Raw genomic sequence first — 16,025 nt, 5'->3', positions numbered from 1 at the left:
GTTCAGTGAGGCACTGTTGGTATTTGAGCAATCTAAGGCATATCAAAGGGTTTTCCAAGCATCACCTCACCTACCAGTGCTCACCTAAGTTTTGTCACTAGGTGACTTTTAAGCAAGTTTACCTAATTATCCCCAGTGTGACTTTCAACTCTGCGTCTTCCCTCATAACCCTTTAGGATAATTAACTCCTGTGCAACCTATAAGCTTGTGTGACTTTCCTTATAATCCAGCAGGATAATTAACCCCCATGGGATGTACAACCCTGTGGGGCAACCCTCATAACCCTGCAGAGCAACTAAATACTGTGGAACCTGACCCTGTGGGACAACCCTCATAACCCTGCTGGAAAAGTAAGTCATGTGGGACGGCCCTCATAATCCTATAGGACATTTAAATCATGTGGAACCTGCAACCTTGTGGGATGAGCCTCATAACTCCATAGGACAACTAAATCGTGTGGAATTTATAACCCCATGGGATCCCTGGCAGCCCAGACAGACCTCCTCAGGCTTTACACTTAGTATGAAAAAATTAGTCTGAGAAATGAGTAATCTGACATATGTTATTAACAAACTGCAACACACATACATTGAAACTCATCAAGGAAAAAAGTTTGCAAGTTTGAGAGAGATAGACAAGTGTTATGACCAACTGTTATTATGTCTTCTGTTTGACTGCAGTGAAAATATTGTATGAAGCAAGCTCAGTACTTGGTGAGAGATGCTTTCATCCAAACAGAATTTATTTGCCAAAGTAAAAGGAAAAATTTTCAATTCGGTGGTGAGACTGGAAATGACATTATGGCACTGACACATGGCACTGACAGAAGTCAGGAATAGAAGATTGACATTGCACAGGTGAGAATGTTAAGGTGGATACTTGCAGGTGACAGGAATGGACAGTGAGAAATTATTTAATATGAGGTACAACCAAAGTAACAATATTGTCAAAGAAAATACAAGTAAAGGGAATGAATTGGTTTGGTAACATTAAAAGAAGGAATGGACATTGTGTTGGCAGTGTATCATGTTGATTGACTGAGGTACAATAGGAAAGACACTGATTGTGTTGCTCTGTGTGTATTTTCAGGCCATGCAAACATGTCTCACATCAAGAAGCTGGCAATCCTTGGTGTGAGGAGTTTTGGGCCAGACGAGAGCAAGGTGATTGAGTTCAACCGGCCGCTTACCCTCATCCTGGGCCAGAATGGATGTGGCAAGACGGTGAGTTGACTGACACTTTGTTGCCACAAGTGACTATGGGAGGAGAAAACAAAGACAGGTTGTTTGTGACTACTGATTATTGTAGGAGGAAGAATACAAAACCAGGTTGCTTATAAGTACTGATGACTGTAGGAGGGAATAAAAAAAAAAGAAAATTGTTTATAATTATTAATAATGTAGAAGGGAGAAAAGTTTGATTGTAACTAGTAATGACTGCAGAATTAAAGGGAAAAAAATTGGTTATTGCTACTGACTGCAGAAAAAATAGAAGAAAAGAAGATTCTTTGTAATTATGAATATTACAAAAGGAAAAAAAATTATGCTATGCAGAAGAAAGAAAACAAAACCAGATTGTCTGTAGCTACCAATGACTATAGAAGGAAGAAAAGAAAAAACAGAAAACAAGAAAAAACAAAACAATCATTAATTAAAACTCATTACATTATAGTTCTTTTTAAGATCCCCATCATTGCCTACTGCCTTCTTATCACATTATTTTTTCTTTGCACCAGTTATATGCAAAAGTATGAGCAGTTGCAGTGCACTCATACACTGTTGTGACAAATGAGATGGACTTACTGAGCTGTTGTTTGCAGACCATCATTGAGTCCCTTAAGTATGTCACCACGGGGGACACGCCACCTGGGAGTGGCAGCGGCTCCTCCTTCGTCCATGACCCAAAGATGGCTCGGGAGATGAAGGTGCGTATAGACACAAGCCGACTTAGCTGCCTCCCACTAAAAACTGAGGCACAAGGAGTGGTCAAAATGGATGATTCAGTTTAGTTGCAAAGGTGTTGTGATATTCCTCTCTTTTGTTTATTTACATATGTATTTTCATATTATTTATTCTTTGTGTAAGAGGGGCACTTGCCAAGGATAACAAAGGAACAGAAAAAAAAACAAAAGGCCCACTGAGGTGCCAATTCACAAAAAGTTGAAAAATTATCTTCCAAAATTGTGTCTTGAAACCTCCCTCATGAAAGAGTTCAAGTCATAGGAAGAGAGAAATACCAAAGCAAGCAAGGAGTTCCAGAGTTTACCATAAAAAGCGGTAAATGATTGAGAAGACTGGTTAACTCTCTCAATAGAGAGGTGGACAGAATAGGGGTGAAAGAGAATAGAAAGCCTTGTGCAGCAAGGTCACAGGAGAATTGGAGGCATGAAGTCAAGAAGATCAGAAGAGCAGTTTCTCAGCTAAAGGGATGAAGGTGGACAGAGAGATGAGAGTAAGTGGAAAGTATTGTGCAGAAAGATCACAGGAGATGCAGAGAGGGATGCAATTAGCAAGTACAGAATCATGGAAGTAACAATAGAGGATAGTAAGAAATGTAGTGTTAAGGCATTGAGTGAAAGAGAGATTGAGGAAAGTTAAAGAAAGGAGCTGATGATGTAAATAGCTTTCGTCTGCCTTGTTGATTCTCTCATATGAGCTGTACTCTATACATGGATACACAAGCCACCTGTATAGTGTTAGCACCTTCCAGGAGAAAAGAAATGATGACACAGATCCATGAAGTTGTTGTAGCATGAAATGAGATGTGAAATTTCCAGTTGTGATTTTAGGAAAGATTAGTACAAGTATATTCTCTGTTTAAGATCCTTGGTACAGACAAGTGGAATATTTAGGAAATGAAGAGTCTCTGTGAGGTTTTAGTGTTTGCTGCATTGAATGCCTCCCTTTATAAAGCAGTCTAATTCTTGCCTTAACACATGTTCTCTCACATAGTGGAGTGGTTCTTGCTTTGACAGGTCAAAGGTCAGGTGAAGCTCCAGTTCAGTAATGTGCGAGGGAAGCTGATGACAGCAATGCGGTCCATGGAGGCCACACAGAAGCCCAAGAAGGTGGAGGTGAAGACCATCACCACCACCATCGCCATGAGGGACGACAGTGGCCACGTCACCACCATCGACGGGTGAGGAGACGTCTGGGAGTCCATCATCACCTTACTGTTTTCTTTTCTTCACATCACAAATAACTGACTCCCTTCAGCTTTCTCTCTCTCTCTCTCTCTCTCTCTCTCTCTCTCTCTCTCTCTCTCTCTCTCTCTCTCTCTCTCTCTCTCTCTCTCTCTCTCTCTCTCTCTCTCTCTCTCTCTCTCTCTCTCTCTCTCTCTCTCTCTCTCTCTCTCTCTCTCTCTCTCTCTCTCTCTCTGCATAAATCCAAGAGAAAGAACATGCTTATTTCAGTGATGGAAGCTCCCTATCAATCAACAGTATAACCACTTGCTATAAAACATCAGTATAAATTGACTGCTCTCTTTCAGAAAGTGTAATGATGTTTTGGCAAGCATGGCTACATACTTGGGAGTTTCCAAGGCAATCCTGAACAATGTGATCTTTTGCCATCAAGAAGAATCAAACTGGTGAGTGTTTCAGCTCATTGTTTGTACATACAAAGATGGCTTCTACCAAACTGTGAGTATTTCTGCTCTGTACCTGTTTATGTAACGACAGCTTCTATCAAACTGGAGAGTTTCTACTCAGTGCATGTATTGTTAAGACAGCTCCTATCAAACTGAGTGTTTCTGCTCAGTGCATGTGTGTAAAGACAGCTCCTATTTAATGTATTGAATGGTTCTGTTCAGTGCTTGTATGTAAAGACAGCTCCTATCAAACTGAGCATTCCTGTTCAGCACATGTATATAGTGACAGTTTCTGATCTCTAGGGAATGCTGCACTATCTATTAGCTTGTCAGTCGCACATTGCCTGTAAATTGTTTGTCTTTTCACTATATAAGAATTCTCTGACCAGCAAGCATTAAACATAAAATAAAGAGTTTCATACATTGTTTACTCCCTTGTTGGAAGTTCACTGGAAGAATGAGATGTGAGATGCAAGTTAGTGGTAAAGCAGGTTAATCCATCTATCTATATACCTGGCTGTCAATCTTACATTGGGTTGACCAGATAAGGCACCACACACTCATAGACACATCATTCATTCTTAGCCGTGTCAGTCCCTGTTGGAAAGGGATAACAGACAAAACAAAACACTGAGATAAGTAGTTCAGTTTATTATTTACACACTTGCTGAGAATTCACTGAAAGAAAGAGGTGTCAGATGCAAGCTAGGCAGTGAAGTAGGAATGTATTTTCTGGCCTTGCTTCTGACATGCACTTTTCCTGGACAGGCCCCTGGATGAAGGAAAGAAGGTGAAGGAGAAGTTTGATGCCATCTTCAGTGCCACACTGTACATCAAGACACTGGAGGCCATAAAAAAGCATCGCAAGGACATGATGTTAAGTAAGTTGATGTTTATCTAATGGTGGTATATGAGTTATGATCAGAAGCTTTACATTTCTTTGAATAGTAAAGCCTCTTAGACACAGTACCTTACATCTGCTGTGGCCTCAGAATCAGAGTAGGTGTGAGGTAGGGAATAGTCTCATTATGAAGATGCAGGGTAAACCAGTTTATGCTATGAGGTATTGTTGCATATGTGCAGGGCCAGTTGTGCTATGCCTGTGCTCCTAGGAGTGGTTTATCTCCATCACATAGTGTATCAAAATAACACAAGACCTCACCATTATTTATATCATTCCTTCTCCAGACATTAAAAACATGAAAATCCATCTGGACCTTCTGCGGCAACTGAAGGAAGAGGCGAGGCGGAAGCAGACAGACCTGGAGGACTCAGAGAAGCAGGAGAGGAGCCTCATAGACGAGAAGGAGCAGATAGCGGTGGAGATGGTGCCAGTGCTCAAGAGACTGAAGGAGATTGCCAGGGTGGAGGACGACTTAGTTGCCATCAAGGAAGAATTGGGTGAGCTGTCTTGATTTCTTGATGCAGCATCATAAAACTCTTCATGCTTTTCTTTCTGCATTCATGTGGCTTTTAACAATCTGAAGCAAGTTCCCTGCATCTGCAATGGTGTCAGAATTGGAGTAGGTGCAGGTTGGGGAACACTCATTATGAAGAGATGGGGATAAACCAGAAAAGAATCAGGTATGCTGTCTTGATTATGAAACTCTTCATGCTTCTCTTTCTTCATTCCTTTGATATTTAGCATCTAGAATAAGTTAAAAAGATGCATTAGGAAATAAGTATTTTAAGGATTGTTTCTGTTTAAATTTGCATGTATAGCTTAATGATAATGATCTGATGAAAATGACAAAATCAAATTTGTCAGCTCATCTGATACTGTTGATAATCTTTATGTTTGTTTCCAGCTGGAAAAAATCACCAGCTGAAGTCACTGAGAGAGATCCAAGAGGAATTGAGAGCATCACTGACTGAACAGTTCAGTTGTTCAGACCAAGAGCTTTTTAACATGATATCTGACTTCAAGGAGAACTTGGAGAAAGCTGAGGGTCAACAGCAGAGGGTGAGTTGGATTCATTGGTCACCTTTGTATTGTGGCACCATCAAGGGGATGCCTGTGGTTGAGGAGTTGCCACTTCCCCTTGTCCATAGACCCATCTTGTGTCAGGGTTTTTATTTATCCAACCTCCATCTCCCATAAGTATTGTAGCATTCTCTCTCCCACTGCTCTCAGTAAGTTTCCTCGCATGTCCACAATATTTATTTGCATACATTGTCAGGCTCTTCATTTATCCAGCTTCCATCTCCCTTAGGTATTGCAGCATTCCATCTATCACTACATATCACTGCATAGTAAACTTTCTCCCATATCTATAACATCTAATGGCATGCATCCTTTTTAATGTATAATTTTCTTCCATTCTTTACAGCTCTTTTGATGCCTCTGCCCTTAGCTGTCACCACTCCACCATCCTTATGCCAGTGTTTAACATGTCAGTCCTTCCATATTCATGATGACATGACCAAAATCCTCAGAGTTAGTAATCAGGATAGGAAAAGAAACAATAGCTTCAACCTTGATTAAGTTAGATTTAAAAGAGAGAGGAAAGAATTAGTTCTCAGATAGAGGAGTAGATGAATGGAATAGTCTCAAAAAATCAGGTTGTTAATGCCAAGTCTGTAGGGAGCTTTAAAAGAAGATGGACAAATTTATGAATTAATGATGAGTTAATTTATATTCTTTAATAGATTTAATTTTAGATTGTAGTAATATGAATGTCTTTTATTGGTTTTGTTGGTTAAGTTAAAAATAATCAGTACTATCTTCCTTCATGTGTTTCAGCTGATGTCTGAAGGATGGGAGATAGACAAGGAGATGCAGGAGAGGCAGCAGGAGTCAGCATGTGCCCAGAGGAGGCAGGGGGAGCTGGAGGCAGCTTACGCGACACACAAGAGGGAGCTGGTGTGGAGGAACACAACCATGGCAGACCTGGTGCGGGAGTTTTCCTTATCAGGTAAAGAAATCACATGCTCTTAAGAGGTGTACATGTGTAGAGATTCTGGAATGCTTTGATCCATGATGTAAGCTGACTCCTAAAGCTTGCATGGATGGAGGGAGAGAAACAGTCTTTGGAGCTTTGTTCTTTATATATAATATGTGCAGATTGTACAGGGATATGTACCAACTAGAGTAGTTTGCGACGACACTGGATCTTGGGTGAGTCTGCTCTCAAATACAACCCAGTTTGTCACTTTACTGTGTAAGGGAACTTCATGTCTGGAGATTTAGCCAACACTTCCAATGGTGAAACCTCAGCATTGCATACTCAGCTTGTCTGGCACCACTGCATACAATTCAGCTTCCATGATACCTACTGCTACATCTCTCCTCAGATGTACATTGCACTGGGTGAAGTGCACTCAAGTAGCAGTTCATGTTTTATTGCCATCTTGTAAGGTAAAGTCTCACCAGCCAAAGCTTATACATTCTCCATTGGACTTGCTAATAAAGGAGTGTGCTTATGCCCAAGGTCTCATGAACTCAATTGCAGCAAGACTTCACAGTCTTATTGCAGAGTGCAAACTGCATAAGAACCAGAAAATAAGGAAAGCTATAAAAAGCTGTCAGGCCCACATGTGACATTCCCCTTATGAAACTTACCTACTTATTTCCACTATCATCCTCATCCATAAACTTGTCTAATCTTCTTTTAAAGCTCCATAATGACTCAGCATTAACATCCTGATGACTGAGTCTATTCCATTCATCTCCCACTCTATTTGAAAACCAGTTTCTTCCTATCTCTGTTTTAACTCTAATTTTATCAAGCTTGAAGACATTATTACTTCTTGTCACTCTTATCCATCTGATGTCTCATCCCCAAAGAGGTGGTCATGGCAGAAGAGCCTCCTCCTCACCCTATATAAATATTCCCTTCTTGTTTGTTCAAATGCTTGGTCTATAGTAACTCAGTGTGAGGTGCTATCCAGAGTCCACATGCAGTGCAGTCACTCTTGCCACTCTCAGAGGAGAAATACTGTATTGTAGTAGTTTTATTGAAAGATGTGAAATAAGTGATGGACAGAAGACTAATTTTAGTGTCATGTCTTCAGAGTTCAGGAATGTGAGTGAGTTCTGTGACCAGGAGGCAGAGGCGGTGCTGTCCCTGCTCATGAAGCACGTGGAGCAGCAGCGTGCTGACATCCAGACCAAGAAGAAAGAGTTTGAGGAGAACGAAGCAGAGTTACAAACTAAGATTGACGAGTTAAGGTAAGTAGGAAGAGGTTTGCATCCTTCCACCTAATCATTGCTATCATCAGATTTCCTATTATGCTCTGTTGTATTTGTATTAGTTTTGTTTTATGCTCACTCAGAGGATTTAAGGACATTTCATTGTCTTGTTACTCCTGGGCTAGGGATGAACATACTATGTACAAGTCTCCTCCAGTTGCTTCTGCCCCTTGCATCTAACTCTGTGATTCCCATCCTTTGCAATTGCATCCCTTCATATCACTCTGTCATCCCCTTGATCTTCTTCCCTCAACTGATGTTCTCCAGATTCTTTTAATTGGTTCCTGGTCTTCTCTTCTTACTACCTCTGAAACAAGGCAAAGCCAAGTCTACTTTCCTGACTCCAAACAGCACGCCAGGATAACATGAAGATTTTCCTCTGCAGGTCTGAGGAAGCTGCTCTACAGTACAAGATAAAGAGCAAAAGCACTGAGCTCAGTGAGATGAACCAGAAGATCAGAGAAAAGAAGCAGAAATTAATGCGGACTGAGAGTGAGCTTTCCTACACCAACCTGAACACAATCAAGGAGGAGCTGGCCCAGATGGAGGAGAAGATCCAGGCAGAGGAGGCACAAGTCAGCACTAAAGTGGTGAGGAATGCTGCTGTTGAATGGCCTGAGTGAAGGGGGAGTAAGATTGTACTAAGGGATCAACCAATATTTTTCAATCTGGAGCAATTTCATCATCATTACTAGCCTTCAGTATGCTGTCCATTTTACTTTATCCCAGCAGTCCACTGTATATAGTGTCTATTATAAAGTAAAGCTCCATGCTTATTTTGGTCTTAATTGTTGTACTACTACACTGAGATCTCATTTATTACTTTACTATATTTGCTGGGAGGTTGGGAGGTTATCATATGCATTAAATATAGTTTAGGAGTGCCCTTTACTATTATATTTTGAGAGAGGTATGAGATTAGGAGCTTATTAAATGTTTAGTGTTGTTTAGTATCATGCTATAAGATTGATAAGTTTAGTATTATGTTATGAGAGAGAGAAGATATTAGGTTATTAAATGCATTAAATGTAGTTTAAAAATGCTTTTTACTACTGTTTTGAGAGAGGATTGAGAGCAAGTTGATTGTGGGCATCACAGATTTACCACTACACTGCCATGACTGTGGCCATATTGTCCTTAGTCTTGACTAGTGAATGAGAGTTTCTATGTAGATTTGTGATATTACAGCCATGCTATGTTGAGACTGTCTTATTGCACTGGTCTCACAGTAGCAATCAGAGGATGTTTCCAAGACACTTCTCTAATTCTGGGTAATCTTTTTGACTTGACACTTTGAAAACTGGCTTACTCAGTTTCTCTCTCTCTCTCTCTCTCTCTCTCTCTCTCTCTCTCTCTCTCTCTCTCTCTCTCTCTCTCTCTCTCTCTCTCTCTCTCTCTCTCTCTCTCTCTCTCTCTCTCTCTCTCTCTCTCTCTCTCTCTCTCTCTCTCTCTCTCTCTCTCTCTCTCTCTCTCTCTCTCTCTCTCTCTCTCTCTCTCTCTCTCTCTCTCTCTCTCTCTCTCTTCTTAACCTGAGCCTGTTCTACATAAAAAATCTTCATATGTACCAGGCTGGCAGCCCCACACAGGATGGCCCAGACAAAGCACCACACATTCATATACACATCAATTACATACTTAGCCCTGTCAGTCCCTGATGGAAAGGGATAGTCTCATGGACCACCCTATTAAAGTACTATATAAAGAAATCAAAACAAAATTGAATTAATGTTTGTCCCTGATCCCTTCTGAAAGATGGTGGAGGAAATAGATGAGGAGAAGAGGAAGAGGCGTGAGCTGCAGGGGAACCTTGATGAGGCCAAGCGCTTGGTGTCCAAGATGACACGGCAGGCGGAGGACCGCTCCCAGCTGGACATCCACACCAAAGAGAGGAAGGACCTGGAGAATAAGATTGAGTTTCTGTGAGTACTATTGTATTTACCTTGTAAGTCAGACATTAGTGTATTAGTGTATTACAGTGAGTTAGTGAAAGTAAGATTGATTTTGTGTGTTAAGTATTGTACACTGAAAGTTATAGTTGATTCTGATATTCTCTTATCTTCAGGAAACGTAAACATGCTGAAGAGTTTGAGCACCTTCTTGGTGAAATGCCCCAGGACAACATCAAGAACAAAGTGGACACCTGCATGCACAGCCTGGTGAGTCACTCCAAGGCTTACTGAGGGATGCAAGTTGTGTGTGTGTGATACATGCAGCTTGCAGCATCCCACTGTGCATTATTGAAAGGGTGGAAACAATTTGAGAAACCTTGGAAAAGTAATTGAATAGATGGACTCAAATCTTATTGACTTTACCATATATTAAATATTTCATCCCTTTCACTAGTAAACTGGAACTCTGTACCTGCTTCTGTATTTCCCCATTCCTATAACTTGAATTTTTTCAATATGGAGATCTCAAGACACTTCTCTAATTTTGGTCATATCTTTCAGCTCTTTAGGTACTGGCACCTCAGTGAGTTTATATATATATATATATATATATATATATATATATATATATATATATATATATATATATATATATATATATATATATATATATATATATATATATATATATATATCTGTGTGTGTGTGTGTGTGTGTGTGTGTGTGTGTGTGTGTGTGTGTGTGTGTGTGTTGTGAGACAAAGGGAAATGTTCAGTGACCTCGCTGAACATTTCCCTTTGTGTCTCACAACACAAGGGGGCAGTCACAGTCTGCCCTCTAAAGATAACTTTCTTCCTCTACACAAAACTACAAGCACCTAATAACACACACACCCTTCACTCAAAATCCAAAATTATCATGGCAACTCCTACACCAGCCTCAGAGTTCCCATCTGAGGACTCTGTCATTTTCCCCTCCTACATACATAGGAGGGAAAAATGAAGATGCTTGGGGAGAGAGGCTATTAAACCTGACAGTTGGCAGCATAACAGCTCATTAAATGACAGTTAACACAAGAAATAATGGGTTCAAACTTGATAAAGTTAGATTTTAAAAGACAGGAAAAAATTGGTTCTTAAATAGAGTGGTAGTTGAATGGAATAGACTCAGTGAGCAGGGTGTTAATGCTGAGTAATTAGAGAGCTTTAAAAGGCACACACACACACACACACACACACACACACACACACACACACACACACACACACACACACATATATTTATTCATTTACAATCAGTAGCATCCATGGCCTTTTAAATCTAGCAAAATTTATGAAAGAACTTACATGATATTTCAGGGAGGCTGAGAATTAGTTCTTTTGTTTTTTTTTTATATTTGTGCTGTTGGAATGTTTGTTGTAGAAATTTACTTATTGTATTCACATACCCTGCTTAGGGCCACCATAGTTATATAAACTTTTCAAACCTTCAAGCACACATGCATGCCTAATAAATAAATAAATACTCTGTTCACAGCGAAAGTGCATAGCAGAGACCCAGGAAAGCCTGTCATCCCTGAACAAGAGGAAGGCTCAGCTGGACACAACCATCAAGAGCCTCAAAGTTCAAACAGAAAGGAAAGAGAAGGAGATCACTGGTGAGTCTGTGTACATTCATGAGTGTCCTGTACTCTTGAGTAGCCACAGAAAATGCTGGTAACACCTCTGTTGTGCTTTGTAGAAAATGAGGGCAGTCATTATAAACACTGAGTTTTCCTTTTCTTCTTTTTCAGAATTGGAAAACAAGGTGAACAGCATCTGTGGAGGAATGGACTTGGACAGGTCTCTGGTCAAAGCTAAAAAGACAAAGGAAGACTTGACAGTAAGCCTCTCAAGTGTAGTGTGTTAGCAATGTGATGAAGTAACAATTACAATACTGATTGTCTCATCACATATTTGTTGCATCCATGCCCCTGTCTCAAATTAAATCTTTCATTGCAGCGTGAGAAAGCAGACCTGGCTAGCTCCATTGGTGTGCTCAAAAAATTTCAGGACAGGTTGAGACAGAAGGATTGTTGTCCTTTATGTCACAGAGATTTTGTCGCCAAAGATGAAGTTTTGTCTCTCATCGAAGAGGTTAGTGTTGTTGTAACTGTCATTTCTGTGTACTCATTGGCTGGGCATTGCTTCTGAACTGTAAGAGGTAAAAAACTCACCTGGTGCTTTGTTATATTTGTGTTTCTTAGCATCAAAATTTATGGAGCAAAGGAGATCTGCCTTTTTCACACACCCTTACTGGAGGTAAACTTGTGTAAGACTAAGGTGTGTAACAAAGTTGGAGTATTTGTATGTATAAAAAGTGCATGAACAGGAGTATGTAGTCTCTCATTCTGTCATGGCCACTTTCAGCATCACAGCAGGCTGGAATAGAATACCTGATAAATTTTAAAATCATCATGGCAACTCCTACACCAGCCTCGGAGTCCCCATCTGGGGAGGAGACCATAAATGTCCCCAGGTCGGACTGCCTTTCTGTCGACGATCATAAATGTCTTGACATCCCCCTCAACTTTTTCTTCATTAACTTCTGCAACATTCGCGGTCTAAGATCTAATTTTCAATCTGTAGAACACCACCTCTCCTTTTCTAAACCTCATCTTTTCCTCACTGAAACTCAGGTGTCTGAGGCAACTGACAGTAGCCCCTTTCCTGTTCCCTCCTACTTTCTCTATCCCCATTTTTTATCCAAAGCTGGATGCTGCGTTTATGTGCGCAATGACTTAACCTGCTCTCGTGCCCACGCTCTTGAATCTTCCGAGTTTTCCACCATCTGGCTACAACTACAGAGTCACTCTCATACTAAATTTATCTGTGCTGTATACCTCTCACCTAACTCCTCTGACTATAAGAAATTTTTTGACTTCTTAACTTCCAAAGTGGAGCACATTCTGACCCTCTTCCCTTTTGCAGAGATCTCCATTCTTGGAGACTTCAATGTTCACCACCAGCTTTGGCTTTCCTCTCCCTTCACTGACCATCCTGGTGAACTAGCCAACAACTTTGCTATCCTCCATGACCTAGAGCAATTGGTGCAACACCCTACTAGTATTCCTTACCGTCTTGGAGATACACCCAACATTCTTGACCTTTTCCTGACCTATAATCCTTCTGCTTATGCTGTCACCCTTTCTTCTCAGTTGGGCTCCTCCGATCACAATCTCATATCTTTATCTTGTCCTATCACTCCAATCCCTCCTCAGGATCCCCCTAAGCGAAGGTGCCTCTGGCGTTTTGCTTCTGCTAGTTGGGGGGACCTGAGGAGGTATTTTGCTGATTTTCCTTGGAATGACTACTGCTTCCGTGTCAGAGAACAGTCTTTGTTTGCTGAGCGCATAACAGAGGTGATAGTGTCTGGCATGGAGGCATACATTCCTCACTCTTTTTCTCATCCTAAACCTTCTAAACCTTGGTTTAACACTGCTTGATGTCGTGTTATACATGATAGAGAGGTGGCCCACAAAAGGTACTTAAGCCTTCCATCACCAGAATCTCATGCACTTTATATTTCTGCCCAGAACCATGCCAAGTCTGTTCTCCAACTAGCCAAAAACTCTTTTCATAGATGTCCAACCCTTCAGGAGGTAAACATATCACGCAGGGAAGCCACAGAACACTTGACTTCTGATCTTTCTAAAATTTCTGATTGGGGCAGAGCAAACTTGGTATTGTTCAATGCCTCAAAAAACTCAATTCCTCCATCTATCAACTCAACACAACCTTCCAGACAACTATCCCCTCTTCAATGACACTCAACTGTCCCCCTCTTCTACACTGAACATCCTTGGTCTGTCCTTTATTTATAATCTGAACTGGAAACTTCACATCTCATCTCTAGCTAAAACAGCTTCTATGAAGTTAGACATTCTGAGATGTCTCTGCCAGTTTTTCTCACCCCCCCAGATGCTAACTCTGTACAAGGGCCTTATCCGTCCATGTATGGAGTATGCTTCACATGTCTGGGGGGGGGTTCCACTCATACTGCTCTTCTAGACAGGGTGGAATCAAAAGCTTTTCGTCTCATCAACTCCTCTCCTCTAACTGACTGTCTTCAGCCTCTCTCTCACCGCCACAATGTTGCATATCTAGCTGTCTTCTACCGCTATTTTCATGCTAACTGCTCTTCTGATCTTGCTAACTGCATGCCTCCCCTCCTTTCGCAGCCTTGCTGCACAAGACTTTCTTCTTTCACTCACCCCTATTCTGTCCACCTCTCTAATGCAAGAGTTAACCATTATTCTCAATCATTCATCCCTTTCTCTGGTAAACTCTGGAACTCCCTGCCTGCTTCTGTATTTCCACCTTCCTATGACTTGAATTCCTTCAAGAGGGAGGTTTCAAGACACTTATTCATCAATTTTTGACCACTGCTTTACCCTTTTATGGGACTGGCATTTCAGTGGGCATATTTTTTTTTATTGGATTTTTGTTGCCCTTGGCCAGTGTCCTTCCTACATTAAAAATAAATAAATAAAAAAAAATGTAGGTCTGTGTTGTGTTCTGAAAATTCTATAGTATTCTCCCAGAAGCTGAAACAAAATCAATTTCTTTGGATGGATCATTGTTGCAATTTTGGACAGTTTGGCAACAAAGATAACTTCTGAAGGATTTAAACTGCAGATTTCTTGTTAAAACAGGAAAAAAATTTTGAATTGGAAGCATTGTGTAGCTTAGAAAGCTTACCATGCAGTCAAATTTATTTTCATACAAGTAATGTGTATTTAGGTGTTTGTTTAGAAGATTGCATACTATCATAATAATAAACATTTTTATCATGCCACTGAGGAAGCAATCATGTTAACATTTTATCATAATTTAAGATAGAGAATGAATCAGATATTATTTCTATAATTTGCATTATACAAAAACAATGAAAAAACCTTACTGAACCTGAGTTAAAGAAGGCACTAGACAATATGTATTTCTGCAGATCATGTGATAGAAAAACAGAAGAGAAAGTGAACAAACTGAACTTTAATGATTTCCCTGACCAGCTGGAGGAGAAAGTGAGCAGAATCCCTGAGAAGCTGACAGCTGTGAAAGACAAGCTTGAGGATCAGGAGAAGCTGCACGACCAGATGATCCAGCTGCAGCCTCAGAGGGACCGGGCCATCCAAGTGCATTCCGAACTGGAGAAAATCAGGTGAGTGACTTGGTGACTACACCCACCACTAATGAAAGTGGTACGTATGATAAAACAAACCTTTATTTCAGAGTGTGGGAAAAGTGTCCAGCTCAGCTGAAATTTAGTTATTAATACGAAAATGTGGTAACATCAGCAAGCATTTTGAACATCTGTCAGCTGTCATCTCTCTACATGTCATCACTCAGTTGATTCTTGGTGCCATTAAAGAGTATATAGACTTGCCTTGCTTGCATGGAAATTGTGCCAAATCGTGTCAGTGAATGTCGGTGAGCAGTGTCGTGTTCCTCTCTCAGGGCACAGATGGAGGAAGACATGAAGGAGCTGCAGTCTGTAAACCAGGATATTGAGAACAAGACTGAGCTGTTGGAGATGACCCAGAGTGATGAGGAGACAGCCCACAGCATCCATGGGGATGTCACCACCATAGAGAACCACCTGAAGCGTGTGAAGCAGCTAGGGGTGCTGATAGAGGACTTACAGGCCACACTGGGAGGTGCAGGTGAGAACTATTGTGAAAAGTATTGAAAAATATATTAAGTAAGATGAAAGAAATATGTAAGTGTTTTTGATTTTTAGATTCTAACTTAATGTTATTTTCTGGTGTGACTATTTTATAAAGTGAAATTCACCTGTATTATCAGTATCATCTTGCCACATGTAAAACTGATGATTTCAGTTAATATGTAGACTCTTGAGGCAAAGTTTTCATGTAGAGAGCCACAGTATGACATAGTAGACGAGAGGTGTGCAACAGTGGGTCAGTGGAGTTGCTTTGTGGGAGCAGATGGAGGCCTGAGTTTGGAGGAGGCCATGGCGCAGCATGGAGAGATGGAGGACCACCACCGCAAGACTCAACTCAGGTTGGAAGAGCTGCAGGAGAAGCTGAGAGAGCACCAAGACCGCCTGCAGGGATACAAGAACCGCAAACTTGAGCTTTCCAGACAGGAACTTGAGGTATTGCTTTCATCTGTCTAACTTCTTTCACCATGAGGGATTGGCACTATGCACGAGTCTCCTTCAGTTGTTTCTGTCCCTGCAAACCTGATATCTTCTTGCAGCTTCCCTTATTTTCTTGTGTTCTTGTAAGTCTCTTCCTTTAATGTTCATGTTTATTTCTCTTTTCTCTCATCCTTATCTTCTGTCTAGTATTCATA

At 40.8% G+C, this 16,025-nt stretch overlaps 1 protein-coding gene across 8 annotated transcripts in view; it reads left to right on the top strand.

The window, feature by feature from the left end:
- The window catches only part of LOC135106236 (DNA repair protein RAD50-like), a 28,922-nt gene that overhangs the window by 475 nt on the left and 12,422 nt on the right, over nucleotides 1–16,025 (top strand). For 3 of the 8 annotated variants that reach the window (XM_064015017.1, XM_064015019.1, XM_064015022.1), the window contains exons 2-20: nucleotides 231–350; nucleotides 1,090–1,223; nucleotides 1,820–1,924; nucleotides 2,975–3,138; nucleotides 3,490–3,588; nucleotides 4,357–4,469; nucleotides 4,777–4,989; nucleotides 5,397–5,551; nucleotides 6,332–6,503; nucleotides 7,603–7,759; nucleotides 8,166–8,370; nucleotides 9,533–9,699; nucleotides 9,843–9,936; nucleotides 11,206–11,326; nucleotides 11,462–11,550; nucleotides 11,670–11,804; nucleotides 14,720–14,868; nucleotides 15,165–15,370; nucleotides 15,656–15,825. In XM_064015017.1, coding sequence (XP_063871087.1) covers nucleotides 1,101–1,223; nucleotides 1,820–1,924; nucleotides 2,975–3,138; nucleotides 3,490–3,588; nucleotides 4,357–4,469; nucleotides 4,777–4,989; nucleotides 5,397–5,551; nucleotides 6,332–6,503; nucleotides 7,603–7,759; nucleotides 8,166–8,370; nucleotides 9,533–9,699; nucleotides 9,843–9,936; nucleotides 11,206–11,326; nucleotides 11,462–11,550; nucleotides 11,670–11,804; nucleotides 14,720–14,868; nucleotides 15,165–15,370; nucleotides 15,656–15,825 — 2,637 coding nt within the window. In that variant the 5' untranslated portion in view covers nucleotides 231–350; nucleotides 1,090–1,100. Of the gene's footprint in view, nucleotides 1–230; nucleotides 351–741; nucleotides 858–1,089; nucleotides 1,224–1,819; nucleotides 1,925–2,974; nucleotides 3,139–3,489; nucleotides 3,589–4,356; nucleotides 4,470–4,776; nucleotides 4,990–5,396; nucleotides 5,552–6,331; nucleotides 6,504–7,602; nucleotides 7,760–8,165; nucleotides 8,371–9,532; nucleotides 9,700–9,842; nucleotides 9,937–11,205; nucleotides 11,327–11,461; nucleotides 11,551–11,669; nucleotides 11,805–14,719; nucleotides 14,869–15,164; nucleotides 15,371–15,655; nucleotides 15,826–16,025 lie in introns of those variants that run through there. The other 5 variants (XM_064015018.1, XM_064015021.1, XM_064015023.1 and 2 more) reach the window with 3 other exon arrangements.

This window comes from Scylla paramamosain, chromosome 13 (assembly GCF_035594125.1).
Source record: "Scylla paramamosain isolate STU-SP2022 chromosome 13, ASM3559412v1, whole genome shotgun sequence".
Taxonomy (NCBI): domain Eukaryota; kingdom Metazoa; phylum Arthropoda; class Malacostraca; order Decapoda; family Portunidae; genus Scylla; species Scylla paramamosain.
Note: the sequence above shows the minus strand (reverse complement) of the source record. Positions and strands in the feature narration are given on the sequence as shown.